A 17,623-nucleotide genomic window follows, 5' to 3' on the forward strand; every position below is an offset into this window, starting at 1 on the left:
TAAGATGTTTTCTTGTTCATGTTTTTGTTTTTTTGTTTGTTGCGGTTGCACCCGATTCAAGAGCCGAATGGCTCACAGGGCTATACCAAATAAATGAAACTAACTAAACTATTAAGCTTGCAGCAGAGGGAGTATAACGGCCAAGTCATTGTGCCGAACGACACCACGGTACCGCATAACCCGACACTACATCGGGGCTGTACAGCACAACCGCGAAAGCCTATGTAGTAACTTAATATTTGTTTCGTTATTGTCAAAAAGCCTTCGGCTTTTCTAACCGAAGGCCCCCACACTTGCAAAATAAACTCGTTCACCCAGATAAGCCACATTGGCCCGGACGAGATACAAATAACAAGGCATGAAAATGGCAGTGAAAATGAACAGAGCTGCCAGTACGGTTGCCACCTCTTAAGTATAAAATCTGGAATGTATCACGGGCAGTAGAACATTTCGCATTGCCAGAAGGGAGGAGAATGACGTGGAGATGCATCGTCTTGAGTGGTGTGTTATTATTATTAAAACGTGACTGACAAAAACCAGGACTGCTTATGTTCCGGAAACACTTCACAGATTTCCCAGGACAGCCACCCAAAATGAAACAATGATCCTGGGAATACCAGGAGAGGTGGCAACACAAGCTGGTATGTGATACTACCTCGGGATGTTGCTCAGTGAAAGTGATGAGTGACCCTCCCCCACCCACCCCCCAGCAATGAGAACAATAGGAGAGGCACAAACAGCCCAGGCGACGTCCATCAGAATCGATAGCACGACGCATTCCACAAGCCGGTGGCAGAGGCTATCTGCATTGTTGGCGGACGCATAGATAACAAAAAATTACGACTGTACGTGGATTAGACGTAATCCATGGAGAGAAGTGAAATTGTCTGGTTGACCTAAAGCTCGGGGTTTTGGCAGCTTTGCAGTTATTTAAATGGCTCAAGTGTACAGTCGCAAGATCATAGAGTCAGCCACAGCGACAGACTTTTACATTTTACCAAAAAAATGGCAACTGCCAAAAAGATAATTAAAGCGTTCGTGTTGGCAGTTCTCACTGCGTATCTACAGTATAAAGGGACACTCTCTTTGTAAACAAGGTCCCTTTAATGGTCTTAAACACACTGTAAATGTGCCAAGAATGTGCGTCAACAAATAAAGGCAATTCATAGCGCTGTGTCAATCAACTGCTGGATGAAGCCCTCCCTGCGCTATCTCAGTCAATGGAGGTTTCTTTGACTATACTTCGCAGTCATCTTGGCTACATGACATCAAAGTGGTTTATATGTAACATATACAGGGTGTCCGAAAATGAATACTGTGTACCAAAAAAAGTTGACTCTTTTTATTATTATTCGAGATACTGACATAAATTGATATGAATATTTGCATTCGACGTACAAGTTTTAGTTTGTTGTGCCTACTTTCTGTGCAGGAGAACCCCATTTTCTGATATAATGACAAGTCCGCCCGTTCACTCGACGAAACACCAGTAGATTTTTATCTCTGGGTTTTTTAAAAAGTAAAGTCTCCAACTAGAAAATCAACGGACCTTGAAGAACTTATACATCGTATTGTTTATACTTCTGTGACATCATCCATCCCTACAGCTGTGGACATTTTTTCTCAGAGTTGAACGCCGAATTAGATTGATTATGTGGGGGCTGACGCCCCCTTCCTCCTATCCCCCCTCCTCTCCCCCCTCCCCCTCCTCTTCCCCCTCCTCCTCAGCCCCTTCTCGCCAGGCTGCCACCGATCGAGTGATCGGCCTCCCCGCACCAGCGTCCTCTCTGAGGGACATGGCTAGTGGCTGGCTCCCCACCGCCCGGAGTTATCCCACACCCTCCCCACGTACACCACCACTCATGCGGAGGTGGCTGCGTGCACGCGCGTGCCCGAAGGAGGCGCACCTTCGCTCACCACGGCTCGCGCTAAAAATAGCAGCATGAAGATGCACGCGCCCCTCCCTCCTCCTGTGGGGTCGGATTTAATCCGCTGTGCAAACGCACGCGGGCTAAACGACAGCCGTATTGATGATAATATACGCACACCCCACCGTTGATGCGATCGTCGCTACGTGAACACACTGCGTAGAACGCGCATGATCGAGTACACACGCGCTTCACACGCACGTACTCACACCACACCTACGCTCTCCCCACACACAGAAATCACGCGGCTCTGTGCTAAAGTTTATTAATGGCGCCAATACACATTACCCGGAGGAGGAATATTTCGCGAGAAGAGCCTAGCGTAACTCTGCCTATGAACCCCATTTACACAAACGTTCTATCACGTACCTCGTAGCTGTACTCACGGCATTGCACGGACGCTGTGAGAGTCGGAGGGAGAAGGACGAGCGAAACCCTCGCTTATCACTGCCTCGTAGCAACACTCGCGGGCATCACGTGGATGCTGCGAGCGGCTCAAGGAGGCGGGACGACAGGGAGGGGTCTGGATCGCCCGGAGGTTGAAGACAACTCTCCTCACCGTCCCGGGGCACCTGTCTTTCTTCTCTAAACTTCAAAGGCCCAGGGTGACGTCATACCACGCAGCCAATCGGGCGCTTACCCGTGCTCCCCGTCATCGTCCCCCTCCACCGTCTCTACCGTGGCCCAATCCCCTCACTTCAAAGGCCCAGGGTGGCATTGTACTGCGCAGCCAATCGCGTGCTCACCTGCGCCGTCTACATGGAGGGCCACAGGGTCTGCTGCTGCTGCTGCGGCCCCTCACCCATTGGAAGTGTATGTAATTATGCTAATTATGCTAATTAGGCTCGGCTTCGTTGTCGAGGGGTGTATTACCAATCTTGATAATACAATTATTCTCGCTTAACTTTTACTGATTATGTCTTAGTGTGTTTTATGTCAGGTCTCAAAATTCAGATCTCACCACAGGATACAGTTCTTATGATTAAAATTATTATGCATGAACTTAGGAAGGCACCACTCAGACTCTTTTGTGTTAAGCAACTTTAATATCTAAAAACAAAACACTCTAATTTGCTAGGAGATGTTCTACTCATTGATCCGTACAATTAACCCTCAATGGTTATGTTTGTTAAACTGGGTAAGAGAATAATCGGCTAATTCCTCAGAGTAAAGCGGCCATACATGGTGATAGGAAAAAGTCCTTAAAAATGTATGTGACAATATTCATACGAACAAAAGTATAGAAACATGTGCCCAAGGCAAAAGTAGTTTTCAATGAATTCATTGGTAAGATTATGCAATTAACGAAATGCCCTGGAACAATAGCTTATCAATAGGATAATGGGCTTCAATTGATTCGCGGGCGAGTTTCCGTGATCAAAGGAAATACATCTCAACACAATCGTATTCCTGTGAGTGTGTAGATTCGTACCATCGATGCTTATGTAATGAGCGACTTCCGCAACACGTCGTGTAGAGGGTACTCTCTTCTCTATTCACATTCGGGCACACCACAGGCCAATCTTATCCTCTTTCGTCTCCGAGTACACACGTAGATATTAGCATCCCTACAGCCTACACGTGGTAGATCCCACAACGTGGTTCCGTCCGCTCACTCCCGGCCTGATGGCGTGCCGGCGAGGGTGGTGGGACTCCGTATTTGCACGCTTGCAGCTGCCTGTCCTGCACAGATCCCAGCTGCCTGTGCTGCACAGATCCCCACTGAACTGTCAAGCCCACTATTATAATAGAAACTCTGAAAAAAATGACACCAGTCTAGACTACATTAGATTATTTCTATGATTTAGCATTCTGTGTCCAAATTAAATGTAAAAATACAGGATCCTAAAATAATTGGACAAGCTTGACCCATAAACATGGGTGTGTGTCATTTGTCTGCAGACAAATTAATCGTAACACTACTAAATAAATTATTTCCAGCAGCATATGTGTGGGCAAATAGGAATACTGCTAAAGTGTATGTGTAATGACATAGTGACATCTACTGGTTGGAAAAGGGAAGCACGGGCACAGGCACCACTATCAACGTCATCCAATCACAAAGGGAGAGGTATCTGGGCCAAAAGTAAAGGGCGGGGCTGGCCGAGATACTCCAGGAACCGGCTAGAAGGTTCCACGAGAGGGCGTGGCCGGAGGCGGAGCCTAGCCGCGCCTGCGGCAATCTCAGCGGAGGCGGAGCAGGACTCGTGGTCGGTGTGGAGAGCCTTGGGTCCGGATTGCGCCACTGCTCGCCGTCATCTCTCCATCGTTCAGCCACGTGGCAGATCTCCTGCGAAGTCCCACCACCCTCGCCGGCACGCCATCAACCAGCGGCGAGGCCCGGGAGTGGGCGGACAGAACCACGCTGTGGGATCGACCACATGTAGCCTGTAGGGATGCTAATATCTATGTGTGTACTCGGAGAAGGAAGAGGATAAGGTTGGCCTGTGGTGTGCCCGAATGTGAATAAAGAAGAGAGTACCCTCTACACGACGTGTCACGGAAGTCGCTCATTACATTTGTATATAGCCCCATCTCCGTGACCAATGCAGAACATAAACTCTGCGCGTTGGTTTGGTTTTCACAGGCAGTAGTATCACACGAATCATGAGTCCTGAAATGCATGTTCCACAATCCCCCAGGGTTGTGCACGACTTCCTTCTTATACGCTGTCTCAAACTTTGCCAGTGACAGGTGCTCTTAACTGTGGCCTGATCTGAAATCATAATATCAGATGCTACCCCCAAGAGCTGGTGACCGTACAATTCAAATATACGCCACAATTCTTTAACCTATCTGGCCTCTCTCCTCACCATCTCTACCCTAACGTCATCTCCCTTGCTACATTTTCTCCATTGCCAGCATTTTGGAAATAACTTATTCAACTTGCTAGATTTATTCAAAGTTGAAAATATTTATGAAAGAAGTGTATCACGTTCTCATTCGTCACAATCAGTAGAAACACACATGTACTACCACCGGCATTATTTCATAATTAATAAAAACTGCACTGCCCTCAACGACGTTTTGATAAATTAAAAAAACACCCCTAAAGGCTATATTTTGAAAAATAACCTTTTATACATCCAAATAGCATTTTGTGGTATACACTTAAAATGTAATAAATTGACCATTTACAGGTATGTCAATCCACTGCTGGATGAAAGCTTCCCGATACTTGTGTCAGTAACTGGGGTAGTTTGACCATTCTTCACCACAATGGTCAGTATGGGTTGAAGGATGTGAGGGGGGGGGGGATTAATTAAGATATCACGCACATATGTTAGCCATGCTTGGTTATAATTTAACTCTGGTGGAAGAGTTCATAGCGCATTGCACTATTCACTGCACCACTGCACTCCCCAAATACCACTCCATTAATATATTTCTATTTCGTTTCAATCAGGAAATATTGAGTCGTGTCTTTTTGCTTACCATTTACCCTTCACAGCCTCCACAATGCGCGCGTCGATTCATCCCGGTTCAGCGAGCAGATGACCTATGTGTCGCAACCCTCCACCACACGACACGGCCAATCAGTAAAAAATGTGTCACGTTGACAAAAGACAAATAGTATTTTAGCCCACCGGTGTGCTGAAGAGTGGATCCACAAAATTTACTATTAGAGTACGACATTTCGCTGGAAATTACATCCAGCATCTTCGGGCGGATTTGCCTGAATAGTGAAGCCATCCACCTGCTTCCGGTCTTAAATAGTGCAGAATGACGTCATCATTGTTGAACCCCATCAGGATTCGAGATCAGAGGCGGAGGTGGGTGTGAATGCAATTATGTAATAGATAAGTAATCAGCCACTTAGCATGTGACGCGCCTGTAAGGAATTGTTATAATAATGCATTATTATTTGAATAAGCAGCCTTGCATTCCAACATAACTGGTTTGCCGATTGGCACATTTTCCCACGTGATGGTGAATCATAATACATACTTGCACACGTTGCAATGCATTTACTGAGTACGAGTAGATTTTAATCAACAAATCACTATATGCCCAGTTACGAATACGACAGCAGAGCCATTGTATTTAAACCATTTATTCAAAGTTTCTGCGGCTGCTCCGACTAATCCAAGTGCACTGTGCCATGCAGGTAGCTTTGTGTGGTTGTGGTGCCACCGCAGCAGAGCAACTCGGCCGGCGCTACCCTCTCCTCGCACCCCCCCTCCCCCCCCCACAAACGCACGCACGCCCCACTAAATACTCACATGCACCCCCGTAGGGTCTCGAGGAGAGATCACCTGGTACGATGGGTGTTCACCCGAGGACCCCACTAGCAGGGACGTTCCACGGTTTCCCCAGACCAGGAAATTGGCTGAGCCCCCCAGACCGGATTACATGGCGGCCCCCCCAAAAAGGGGGCATAGAGTTTTACAGGCCGGCCGCGATGAAGCATACACAACACGGGGGGGGGGGGGGGGGTGGGGGGTGGGACCTCAAGGCCAGCACCCAGCGGCAGGGTAAACAGTGGGGTTGGAGGAAAAAGCCCCTAGGCAGATAAGAGTTGATTTAAGTTGGAGGGAGCGAGGGGATTATCGGTGAGTCAACGGCGAGGAACGCAGGTACAGAGACAATGGGAAGGGGGGGGTGACGCAACCCCCCCCCCCCCCCCCCCAACGGCCAAAGCGCTCAAAACGGCTGAAAAGAGGATTCGATTGGATGCGCAGGATGACGTCATATGACCCGGGGGTTAAGGGGCTTTGGGGACATAAGGGGGCCGGAGGGGCGGATTGAATCAGAGTTCTTCTGGAGCGGTGGAAGAGACCAGCCGTCCTCAGTGTCCGTGCAGGGTGGAGCTGGAAACGAGGATCTGCAGGTTGTATTCCTGCAGCTGTGCCAGCCATCGGGCCATCTGCCCCGTGGTTCCTTGAATGTGAGGAGGAACTGCAGAGCATAATGGTCAGAGCGCAGCCCCCATCGGGCAGCTGAAGAGGTGAGTAGGTATGGGGAGGGGGGCCAATTCAGCCCAGCTCGCAGTCAGCTCAAACCTGGGGGATAGACGCACTCTGCGACGGCTAGGTGATAGGAGGTTAGGCGCTGTCCAAAGGGTGCTGGCTGGAGGGGGCCATAAACAGGGGTCCCTATTCGCTCCGGGAAATAAATCTTAGCACAGACTGACGTTATGACGCGTGGTGCAGGTGTGCGTGTGAAGAGCGGTGGGACAGCGATCGGCGTACGACGGTGTGTGGGTGACTATAAATCAGTGTGGGTGTGATGCGTGCGCATATTAAAATACCAACGGTTGCCCGCGCCGGCGCGTGTCTGTGCGTGCACCGCGGTGTTAACGGTGAGACACACGCGAGTGTCACGTGTGTCTGTGCGTGTACCGCAGTGTTAACGGTGAGACACGCGCGAGTGTCACGTGTGTCTGTGCGTGCACCGCAGTGTTAACGGTGAGACACACGCGAGTGTCACGTGTCTGTGCGTGCACCGCAGTGTTAACGGTGAGACACGTGCGAGTGTCACGTGTCTGTGCGTGCACCGCAGTGTTAATGGTGAGACACGCGCGAGTGAGTGGGTGGGTGGGGGGGGCCGCGCGAGGTCCGATTTATTTATTAATATCCGGACCGCGCGGGAGCAGTCGCCTTGTTGACACAACGGCTTAGTGGAAATTATTAATTAAACCCCACACAGCGGCGAGTCAAACAATTACGTAATCCACGCGGTTGGGACGCATCAGTGGGGGGAAGGGCACGCGGCGCGTAATCAACCCCTAGGCGGTGTCGGCCAGCCGCGAGCTATGTCGGTCAGAGAGGACGCTGGGGCGGGGGTCACCCGATCGATGGGGCGGGGGGGGGCACGAGCGACACAAACGCGGAGGGGACGGGGGGGGGGAGGAGGCAAACGCCACCCCCCCCGCGCGAGGAGGGGGAGGAGGTGAGTGACCCCCCCCAATGGCGGGTGGGGGGGGGCCATCAGCCCCCACCAAGTAGAAGTGGCGCCCCTCCCGCCCGTGGTGGGTGAGGGGGAGGTCGGCTCCCACCTAATGGGGAGTGAAGGGGGGGGCATCAGCCCCCACCAAGTAGACGTGGCGCCCCCCCCCCGCTCGTGGCGAGGGAGGGGGGGATCGGCCCCCACATATTGCGAGTGGGGGGGCATTAGCCCCCACACGGTGTTTACGGTTAAATACTGCCATGTTTCCACCATAAACAAGGCAAATAACTCACTATACCTTCAACTTAGGCTCCTAATCCACAAACGAAAGCTGAAATTGGTCCCATCTCAAAAGGCAGGAAGTGACTGGCAAGACCGCCACTACCATTGCGTTACTCCAACTACCTTGGAGTTACCCTCCTACTTTGTACTTGGCAAGGTTTTGGCGTGTGCTTCCTGCAATAATCTGTCATCGACTCAGTGGCCCAACGTCTGGCTTCACAACAAAAACATTCGACGGATGACTGGACTTAAGCATTGTGTGCCCTTGATAAGAGTTTTGGCAAAAGCTCCTTGCAGCCTGTGTTGATGTCAGGAAAGCATTCAATATTGTAGGTCCTGCAAAGTCATGGAATTCCAACAAAGATTAGAATTATTATCGCATCGCTGGTCTGTATGCAGAAAGCGACAATGCTGCCGTGTGGTAAATATGCCTCTGGTTTCTTCCCAGTGAATTCTGGGGTGCGCGAGGCGCGTGTACTTGCCCATGAAACCGCGACTCACGTGGGGGAGGTGCTTGGTTGGGGAGCGGGTCGTCTGTGTGGTGCGTCTATTTACAGATTTGCTAAACGATCTTTCGTGAGCCCCCGAGGCCCTGGATGTGGAAACGAAGTTATTGGATTTGAAGGTATCCTGTGTTAAAGCCGAAAATTCAGCCTCTCCGTGGCTTGTACAGTTTTTGCAAGTGTGTCGTGAGACTGTTGAGTGATGGATTGGTTTACTTACATTGGGCGTGTTATTCAGACTGTTGAGTCATGGATTGGTTCACTTACCTTGCTAGTGTTGTCCAAAGCAACGGAGGTTCAGAATCCAGTCTCAAGACGACTAAATACTGCCGTATGGGGTAATACAATTGCTTAAACACAGTGATTGGCCTTTCTGTTATCTAAGCAGAAGGATAGTTTCATGTTTGCTGCTATTATAGCAGGACTGTTGCATATTTTCAAGGGTCTTGTGCTTTCTGTCTTGCTCTTTGGAGCCAAGATGCAGAGGCTCATTGGATCGCGGAGGGCACAATTAAACTCCTATGTTACCAGGTCTCTTCGCAGGATCTTGGGGTACAGATGGGATGATCCTGTCTCCCACCGAAAGCCACTGGAGGAAACTCGGATGTGGTGCTTTGGGTAGGTGGCTCGTTTCCACTTGGGTTGACCATGAAGGTCTGTGCTCAATAACCTTATGGCTGGAGGAAGACCGAGGGGTCACCCACCGACCCGATGGCTGTATCAGATCAACAGTCAATGTTGAGCTGTGGGTATAGGAAGAGACCTCACTTGGTGTTTTTCCAGGAAAAATCCGAGGAGTTGACACAGGGGGGGTTGCTCCAACATGCTATATCGGCTTATGCTCCCACAATTGACTTGTTTGCGACCGTTTAAACCTGTTAAAGTTAGTATGGCTATTAAAGCGACGGGGCCAGTTATAATCAAGTGAAGAGAGTGAACAAGGTTTCCCAGCTCAATGAGCGGTGGTGTAGTGGTGTTGGAAGTCACGCATTCCTAAGGTGAAATCTACAGGACAACCACTGTCCTCGGTAAACCACATAGCAGCTCGTGTACAGGCCAGATATTTACCAATAGGGGCCTTGCACAAAGATTCCAACTGAATATAACCGGTTTAACACAACGCGACATTCAGCTCGTTGTTGACGCGAATGCATTCAATGCTCATTCCGATTTGAAGGGACAATGCCCTCGCTATTAACAATGCATTTTCAATGCTTTATTTCTCCGAGAACTCACCTTAGCATTTAAATAAGACGTATATTAACTCAATCCGGTAACACCTTGGCTAATAACAGAAAATATTGATGAAACATTGTTCTCCTCGTCAAAGTAACAAAAAACAACCACGTTATGTTTAATGAGGCTGTAGTGTATTGCTTAAGTTCACGCGAAGGAGCAACTATACACCACTTTGTAAGCTAAATGCAATTCCCATCACCGCTGTAAAATTTGTCACCAAATTCTGAATTAACTATTCAAGTGAGCAGTGCAATTTTATTCAAAGAGTTTTCATGTTCACACAAACATGTTATAAAGTTTGTATCAATTAAGGTCCATGGGATTTTTTGTGAATAATATTGGACTAATACATGTTTTGTTTATAAGACAGTTTGATAAATTTTAATATTAAAAAGCATTGATACAATCAAGAAAATGACATGCAATGTTAATTGCCTTTTGACAAAGTTCTTATAATTTGAAGTTTAAATTACCAAAGCTTTGATTATTTGAAATTAAATTCACAGTTTTTTTAATGCTTTAAACAAACACACAGGACTGCCACCATCAATCCACATAGCGTATGGGGTCGCTACACAGAGGGTTCCCTAATCTAACGTTGATATGTTGCATTATCAGCTTGATGTAAACATTTAAATCAAAATGATTCCTCGGCATTGACCGTAACGAATGACAATCGTAGTGCTACACAATGGATAAAACTTGCATTCGGCAAAAACCATGGACCTCTATCGAGTCATTGTGTTCTACTAAATCTATTCACTTCATGGCTCTGGCTATTTATGGCTTGTGATCAATCTGTTCATGGTTCAAGATGCCTTGCAGCTCAGAGTCGGGTAAGGCATGATGGGCAGGTATACACGTGAGATTTTGTATGGCCCATCGTTAATGCTTCGATAACATTAATGTAGACTTCATACTTTAAACACAGGGCTCGAGCACAGCCACTCTACAGAGGCAAGCGGCACACTTTGTTGTCTCTGCGTTAAGAATTAAATGCTAACGGGACAGACACCGAATATAACCTTGGAGCTACGGCAATCTGTCCACTCAATGAGGGTGAGAGCAGAGGTACCGCTCTTCCAATGCAGGTTTGTGCCCGGTTGCATAAAGCCTCTTAAGTCACTTTCCCCCTTCGTTCCGTATTCTTAAATGCTTACCGGTATGGTAAGGATCTTTAAAGATACACAAAAAATCAAATCTGAAGAGAACAAAAACTCTTGAAAAAAAAGCCCCCAGAAACATGTTGCTCATCGATTACCCTCTGCATGTATGTTTTTTTTTAATTTGGTAAAAAAGTGCATAACGACACTCGATAAATTGATTGAGAGGCCTTTCGAGTTCCCTTAAGAAAGAACGCGTTAAAGAAAGTGGAGACAGCCTACAGAACACATAATTATGCATGTGAAATAATTTGGAGGATTTATGCAGGGACATAATCATCTACATTTGAAAATGTTTCCTGTATTTGATTAGAGTAACTAGTTCATAAAGGCTGTCTTCACCAGGCAAAAGTTTTCAAAATATAATAATTAAACTGATATAATTTTTTGACGATCAGATACTAACTACTCAAAAAATGTCTTGATTCAACTTGTTATATTTAAAGACGTACCCATCAAAAACCGCTCAATTGAAGGATTCTATTCTTTTTTTATGAGAACGAATATAAATTAATTAACGTAATACTCAGAGGGGAAGCTCCTATTTTTTACCGTTTTCGAATTATTCAGATTTGAACATCATAAAATGCGGATTTGTTTCGTTCAAACGGCTAAAAAAAGATATAACAGTGGTTCTCACTTTAATTTTCTTTGTTGTTTAACGCTCTCTCAAACGAAACGAAAAAACGCAATCTTATATTTTGAACAGTTTCTGAATGACACCACACACAAATGTGTTTATGGGGTACTTAAAAATGAGATTTGGGCTTTAAAATGAAAAACCTTATCTTCCGATTTTTCCTGTTGTTTGTATCCTAAAAGCTACATATGTACCACATTTCAGCTTTTTACTTTTCTGGACAGTATCCGAGAGGTTTTTGAGACATACATATTAAGGTATTTATTTATATATTGACACTTATTGTGCACAAATATGCAAAACGAAAGTGGCGAAGTTTAATATAAACTTCTCGAAACGCATTCTCGTGAATCTTATAGTACGAGTTGCGTACAATTACCCTCAATTGTCGGTTTAATTGAGCTGCATTCATTCAAGTAATTTAGTTATTGCAACGTGGCAGACTTTGTACGTTATTTAATCAAAAGCTCTTTCTGCATTATACATTACGCCACTTATTACATTCATGAGCATTGAAATGTTGATTATGTCGTTATAACCACTATTCTTTTATTTATTTATAAGTACATATAATTCACCTATTCCATGACGAAAAATGTGTCTTGTTTAAGGTACAATGGATGATGCAGACTTCATATGCAACGCTCCCAGTCATTACCTCAGGCAAGAAAATATTTTCCTCAAGGTGTTATCATATTTATAATTTACACGACTCTCAATCCACCGCAGGACAAACGCCCCTTCCACGCTCTGTCGTCATGAGGGCTGCTTGTGACCGTACTCAACTACGTTGGCCAGTGCGGTTGGTGAAGGAGGACAGGACAGCTTAAGACATAGCTCGCCACTGATGTTAGCCGTGGGTGTGAATCAAACTCCTGCAGCCGCGCCCGTAATACAGTGCGCCAACCACTACGAGACTACTGCACTTTAGGGAGGAAAACAAACTTAAGGTATTTTATGCAACCAGGAGTTTATCATTAGAAACTGATTAAATGGTGGCAACTGTAAAAGACAATGAGTAAGCAGGACATTTTACAATGTTATGAATACAGCTTTATTTCTGAATATCGTCTTTTTAAAAATGTTGGCGATGCTTCCATAAATTAAATTGTATAACTCTAAAATCAGAATTCAACCAAAACATTTATCACACCTAGAGAGGAAGAGCCCTCCTGAAATGCAAGTTTGCTTAAAAATAAAACCAGAGATGTTCCCAATGTTCCTTTTTTTTCACCAAGCTTCGTAAGAGCTTTCTGGGCTAAGCATGTCTGGGGTGGTGAAACCTGCCTCTGCAAGAGCCCCGTCGGTTTTGCTTTAATCGACCCTGCGGTGTGCTGGTGCCGACTCTCACTTGAAGCAGTTGGGGGGGGGGGGGGGCACGCCCCATCAACACGAGGAACGGGAGAGCGGTTAAAGTACTACTATAGCACTACTATAGCACGACTATAGCACGACTATAGCACTACTACAACACTACTATAGTACTACTACAACACTACTATAGTACTACTACAACACTACTATAGTACTACTACAGCACTACTATAGCACTACTACAGCACTACTATAGTACTACTATAGCACTACTAGAGCACGACTATAGCACTACTATAGTACTACTATAGCACTACTATAGCACTACTAGAGCACGACTATAGTACTACTATAGCACTACTATAGCAATACTATAGCACTACTATAGTACTACTATAGCACTACTAGAGCACGACTATAGCACTACTATAGCACTACTATAGCACTACTAGAGCACGACTATAGTACTACTATAGCACTACTAGAGCACGACTATAGTACTACTATAACACTACTATAGCACTACTATAGCACTACTATAGTACTACTATAGCACTACTAGAGCACGACTATAGTACTACTATAGCACGACTATAGCACTACTAGAGCACGACTATAGTACTACTATAGCACTACTATAGTACTACTATAGTACTACTATAGCACTACTATAGCACTACTAGAGCACTACTATAGCACTACTAGAGCACGACTATAGTACTACTAGAGCACGACTATAGTACTACTATAGCACTACTATAGTACTACTATAGCACTACTATAGTACTACTATAGCACTACTATATCACTACTATAGCACTACTAGAGCACGACTATAGCACTACTAGAGCACGACTATAGTACTACTATAGCACTACTATAGTACTACTATAGCACTACTAGAGCACTACTGCAACACCTTGCGACTACAGGGAGCCAGGCCGGTACGGGGGGGGGGGGGGGGGGGGGGATGTGCCCAGCTATTGTTTATGTAAAGGGGACGGACAATGGTAATACTTGTTCTTTTTCCATTTGACGAAATGAATCGATGCTTATTGAACTTTAAAATACACCGGTGATATAATGTTGTATTTGTAAGTATAAAAAAATGACAACACTACTTCCACGTTTGTAGGATTTCTCAGGCTTCCCCTCTGTGGACTACAAAAAACCCAGTCACTGTTACCGTAGTTACAAAACCAACATGCAAAATGTTAACTAACGCTAATTTTAATCATCTGTGTTTTAATGCTATCTTAAATTACACTTGCCCATTTCAGCTTAACAGAGAGTATATATGGTTGAACTCAAATAACGATCTTTGGGCTTTTCGTAAGACATCACAAGTTCACCCATGCGAGGCTGCTGGTTAAAACTGCAATGGGCTGCCGATGGAATCCGTCTCAAACGAAACTGCGCTCAGACGCCGGTGCGTTCTGTACGTCCTCATTCCTTATGCCAGCCATAGGGCAGTTTCACTGTCGGTGAAATCGCTTTAGAACAACGATAGAAACCCCAATGACCTTTCACATTAACAAATACAGGACATGTATGTATTATATAACCTAATGGTTGTAAGGAAACCCCAGCAACTAACCACTGGCTTAGATGGCTCAATCGGGATGCCATGCAGCTTGTGCTCTGCATGACGCGTGTGCAGGTGGGTTGTATGTGTACTCGGATTTTTCTTGTGCGATGGCCATACAATGACGTGCGTTGTACCACTTATAATGACAATGCCACACTACCACTCGACAACAAAGCGGCTCGACCGTGTGTGTGTGTGTGAATGCGCTCGGCAGTCGGTGCCTGCCGGCACGTCCGTGTTGCGCGCACGAACCGCGTTCGTCGTGCGCGCGTGGATTATTCGCGCATCCCCCTTCCCGCGTCATAGGCGGCCGATGACCATCACGTCAACCACCTCCCCCTTGCGCAGCTCCAGGTACTGCTCCGTTTTGGGCGGCAGCATCAGGAGGCCGTTGGCGCTCCTCATGCTGCTCAAGCGGCTGCTCAGCTGGTTGCCTGTGCCGACGCATCGCGCACACGCGCACGAGGTTGAGGCCGGCGTGCATTATTTCAAGCGACGTTGCAAGCCACGGGCTAAAATGTACGCATAGTGCGAGACAAAAACTAATTCTAAATTGTGTCTAGAGCATTCAAATTGTCAGGGTGTAAAGCGCAAGGAACGCACCCAATCTCATCAGATCCCGGATGCTGGGTAAGCGTTTGGATGGACAACCACCATAGTGGGGTGGGGCGACATGGTAGCAAATACAGAAAATCCCATTTTTGTACCGCACTTCTATACTCCCATATCTACGCTATCCCTCTTTATGAACCCGCGCTGTGCGGTGTAGTAAAGTATGGTAACATGGATCCACATGACTCGTACGGAGTGGGGAGGGGCCCTCATCCCAGCTGACTGAAAATAAAGGTTGTGCATGCGCACACAGCAAAATTAAAATAAACCAGAATCCTATCTGCAACCTCATATTCTCAGCCACTGAGCTGAAACATGCAAAGCATAGATTTGGTCAGTGTGATTTAAGGTTACCAAATCCTAATACAATGGACTCCACCTTAGTGCATACGCACAAACAGTCTGCTAAAATTAAATACCGTTCTGTTGATCCCATTTATCTGACATTATCTTACAATGTTCGATGCGTATGATTTATATGTATAAGCGTCATAAACACAATGGACAAGTTTTGATTTAAAGCTTTCGTGACTGCAGGGATTCATATTCTTGGTTCTTTCGGTAAAGTCACGTAGAAGGGAAACAATAAAATAATAAAACTATAAAACAATAAAATTCTCACGACGTTTTGACTGCAACACAAGCAATCATCATCAGGTGTGAAAACCACAGCAAAAAAATTTGAAAAAAGTGGCGGTTATTTTTAACGTTAGCACCACGGAGAGCGATTTGACAGTTTGTTCAGATGGACGAGTCCATCTATGTTCGGAAAGAGGAGGGGGGAGACGAAAATAATGGATGCGGTCTGAAAGCCACTGTAAGCGTGAACAATTAATTAAGACCCGAAATGGTTTATCAAATCCTTCCAATGATTGCTAAGCCAGAATCCATCTTCTCGGTTGAAATTGTCTGTGTTTGTATATGTGGATAGCCTCATGTACGAATCTCTCATGGTAGCCAGATGGCTTGCAAAGAACCTCTGTCTTGGAGAAGTCAATGTCATGTGAACCTACTGAATTATAACAGTGATCTGCCATGGCCGAGGTGTTGGTCCTACCGTGTTTTAGGTCTGCTTTGTGTTCACGAATGCGGTCCGAGACATGTCGTTTGGTTTCTTCAATGTAACTACTACCACAGAGGCAACTTAGTTTGTAGACGCCAGGGTACTGTATGTCCGGAATCACATCTTTTACAGACGGAACCAGATCACGGATTTTATGTAATGTGTTGAATCGGACCTGGATCTTGTGTTTATTCAGGATTTTGGAGATCTTTTTTGTGATCCCCGCAATGTAGGGCAAAGTGATGGTTTTTGAAAGGCTCCTCAAGAGGGTCCTTCTTCATGGTTGGAGTGATAGCTTTGCGGATTGTGTAGTCGGAGTAACCATTAGCCTTAAGAGCTTGGTGTACGTGCTTGAGTTCACTGGCTATGTGTTCCTGGATAAGGACATGCTATTATTGACCACAAAGGCAGGATGCGCTTTGTCAATCCACTGCTAAATGAAGGGCTTCCCATTCTGTTATCCGTGGGTGGGAAATGACTTCAGGTTGCTGGCTTCATCGTGCAGTGCATGAAGCACTTTATCACCACTCCACCAAAAAAGAGGAAATTATTTTACGGATATTCAACCATAAAAAAATAAATAGTTTAAATATCGATCAATGAGTTGTTGATTGTCTCAAGAATCAGCATTATTGCACAGACATCATTTAAACATTGAGCTGTGAAAACTGGTAATCATATAAATATTAAGATGTTAGAAATTCTGTCCCGAGGTCACGCACAGTTGAATTTACTTCACTCACAGCAGCCTGTCTGCGGCAAGGCTTGTGATGCTGCTGTATGCCCTCTGTCTCCTGTCTGCTCTCCACAGCCAGGAGGCAGGAGCCTTATATATGATAATGTAGGCAATGTGTTCACGGCCACTGGGAAGCGAGCTGGCTCAGTTCGTGAAATTGGGCTCAACAGGCTGGCCTGCGTTCCCACGGCAGGTTTACCTGGCGAACGTCACACCAAGTAGGCTTGGCAAGAGGGTTTGTGATAGCTCACCGTCATAAGGCAGCCACATGGGCTTATCTGGGCTGACCTCAGAATCACTCAACGTTCACAGGGTCGAACATGGAACAGCGCACATGGTCAATGCTGTTTCTCGCTTCGTTTAACTTCAAAGTCAGAATTATTTGTGAATTTCAAAGATTTTGTATGTAAGAGTGTTTCCCTCTGGCTATAGACAGTAAGGAATTGGTGAGGGAGGAGGATCGATCATGAGCGGCTGAGCCCACATAGCCTCATGGTTCATCAAGTATGGGCAAGTGGATCTGGATGTGATGCTGATCCTGAAATGCACATGGGCCATTCCTGGGCCACCAAGTCCGGTTGTCAGTGGTTATGGAAAATTATCAACATAGTTGGGTACTTATTGATATGAGGGTTGTGGTCGTTACAGAGGATGGAATTCAGATTA

General features: G+C 46.0%; 1 protein-coding gene across 1 annotated transcript in view; it reads right to left on the bottom strand.

Moving 5' to 3' along the window:
- Positions 1-10,076: 10,076 nt before the first annotated feature.
- LOC116939339 (gephyrin-like) overlaps positions 10,077-17,623 on the bottom strand; it is an 88,597-nt gene continuing 81,050 nt past the window's right edge. Inside the window, exon 21 of the mRNA XM_032947565.2 lies at positions 10,077-14,980. Coding sequence (XP_032803456.1) covers positions 14,847-14,980 — 134 coding nt within the window. The 3' untranslated portion in view covers positions 10,077-14,846. The remainder of the gene's footprint in view (positions 14,981-17,623) is intronic.

Source organism: Petromyzon marinus, chromosome 6 (genome assembly GCF_048934315.1).
Source record: "Petromyzon marinus isolate PM22_M1 ecotype Great Lakes invasive population chromosome 6, UKy_Petmar_22M1.pri1.0, whole genome shotgun sequence".
NCBI lineage: Eukaryota > Metazoa > Chordata > Hyperoartia > Petromyzontiformes > Petromyzontidae > Petromyzon > Petromyzon marinus.